The sequence below is a fragment of the Epinephelus moara genome, unplaced genomic scaffold (assembly GCF_006386435.1).
Source record: "Epinephelus moara isolate mb unplaced genomic scaffold, YSFRI_EMoa_1.0 scaffold2648, whole genome shotgun sequence".
Classification (NCBI taxonomy): Eukaryota; Metazoa; Chordata; class Actinopteri; order Perciformes; family Serranidae; genus Epinephelus; species Epinephelus moara.
Window position 1 is genome coordinate 2,371 of NW_026080259.1, and position 1,732 is coordinate 4,102.

The 1,732-nt window shown below is 41.7% G+C and overlaps 1 protein-coding gene across 1 annotated transcript; it reads left to right on the forward strand.

The window, feature by feature from the left end:
* The first annotated feature begins 452 nt into the window (after positions 1–452).
* LOC126387185 (lactose-binding lectin l-2-like) lies at positions 453–1,104 on the forward strand. The gene has a single exon (XM_050039735.1). It carries the CDS (start codon positions 528–530, stop codon positions 996–998), a length of 471 nt encoding a protein of 156 aa, XP_049895692.1. The 5' UTR covers positions 453–527; the 3' UTR covers positions 999–1,104.
* The last annotated feature ends 628 nt before the right edge of the window (positions 1,105–1,732 follow it).

Below are 1,732 nucleotides of genomic sequence, written 5' to 3' on the forward strand. Positions count from 1 at the left end.
GAGTGTTGTTACAAACAGAACGTCAGTGTTATGAGCAGCTTAGTCCTTGTGTTTGCATTAAAAAGTCTCTTTCAAAGACAGACTCTGGTCACTTATCAACACTTTCTGCGGATAGTTACAGAAAAGAAACATTCTTGTGGCACTCATAAAGCATTATCAATAAAAAGCTTCCTTTAGTCTGGTTCAAAAAACCTCAGTCTGTCTTTACTGGGGAGGAAATGAAACACAAAAACCTTAAAAAGTTTTTTGAATGAATTATCGACTTCTATGTGATATGTCCAGGTGCTGGTGGTGTTTTTTTTTGGCTCATGTTGAGTTACAGTGTGGTTGTGTACAGCTGAAAGTGTTTGCCAAGTTCAGTTGACCAATAATATTGTGCCAACAGTGCAGACACCCTCTCTGAAGCATGTAAAAGAAAGCAGTGTGTCACCTCTCTCCTTCATGGTCTTGATCCCATCCAACGGTGCAGATCAACTCCAGCCAACATACGACCCCTCGTCCTGCTCCTGTGACACAGAGACGCCAACATGCTCTCGCTCCTCTTGTTGTTTGGTCTGGCTCTGGGTGCTGTGTCTTCTCCTGATGTGAAGCTACAGCGTGGTACATGTCCCATGTTCTGGTACATCTTCAACGGCCGCTGCTACAAGTACATCTCCACACGTTTCACCTGGGCTGATGCAGAGTTCCACTGTGTGTCAGAGGGAGCCAACCTGGTGTCTATTCACAGTGCAGATGAAGACAATTTTGTCAGATCGCTGGTTTCGAACTTTGACCCTGCTCAGGGATCAACCTGGATTGGACTCAGTGACACCCAGAGGGAAGGCAGATGGATGTGGTCTGATGGGACTGCAGTTGACTTTACCTTTTGGTATTCAGACCAGCCAAACGGTGGTGACGGCCAAAACTGTGTTCACAACAACTATGCCACACAGTGGAATGACTGTCCGTGTTCCTATGGTTTTCCCTCTGTTTGTGCAACTCGCATAAACTGTCCATAGCAACTGAGACAGTAACATATGTCTGACTGAGCCTGATCACTGTTCACCTGTTGCTCTGTTGACATGAATTAGGCCTCTACAATAAAGACACAAATGTACACTGTTATGAGTGTGTAAGTCATTTCATTAATCTTTATTTTCATGAATGTTGGACATTCACACCGGTGACTCCAGTGGTTAGTCAAAGAGAATATTCCAACACTTTTTTAATAACCTCAAAATAAACTTTAATAGTAAATATAATAACACAATATGGGCGTATTCAAACATGATGACGTTTCAGTCCACACATTTCTTCACCCTACGTCTTTGTAGATTTGCATTCCTTTCACTGTTTGGTCTGTACGTGTGTGTGTGTGTGTGTGTGTGTGTTAAATGTGGGAACAACAGCAATTTAGTGGTTCGATATAATCCCGAGGATACTTATCTGGTAGGATGATTATGGACATGAACGAACACCTTAAAATGTATGACAAAATAGTTTTAATTTCTGATACACCTGACTCTGCTGTGGGTTAGAGCAGCACGAAGACTTCCTGTCTCATTTCAACACCAGAAGAAATGTTTCAGCTCATCTCTCAGTTCATATTGTCAACATGAGCACTAATAATAATGTGATAAATGATTACCGGGTCAGCATGGAGCTTCTGTTTGTTATAAGAGAGACCACAGAAAGGCCCCTAAACTATAAAATAATACTAATAATTTAAAAAGTAAATCTACTTGCACACATC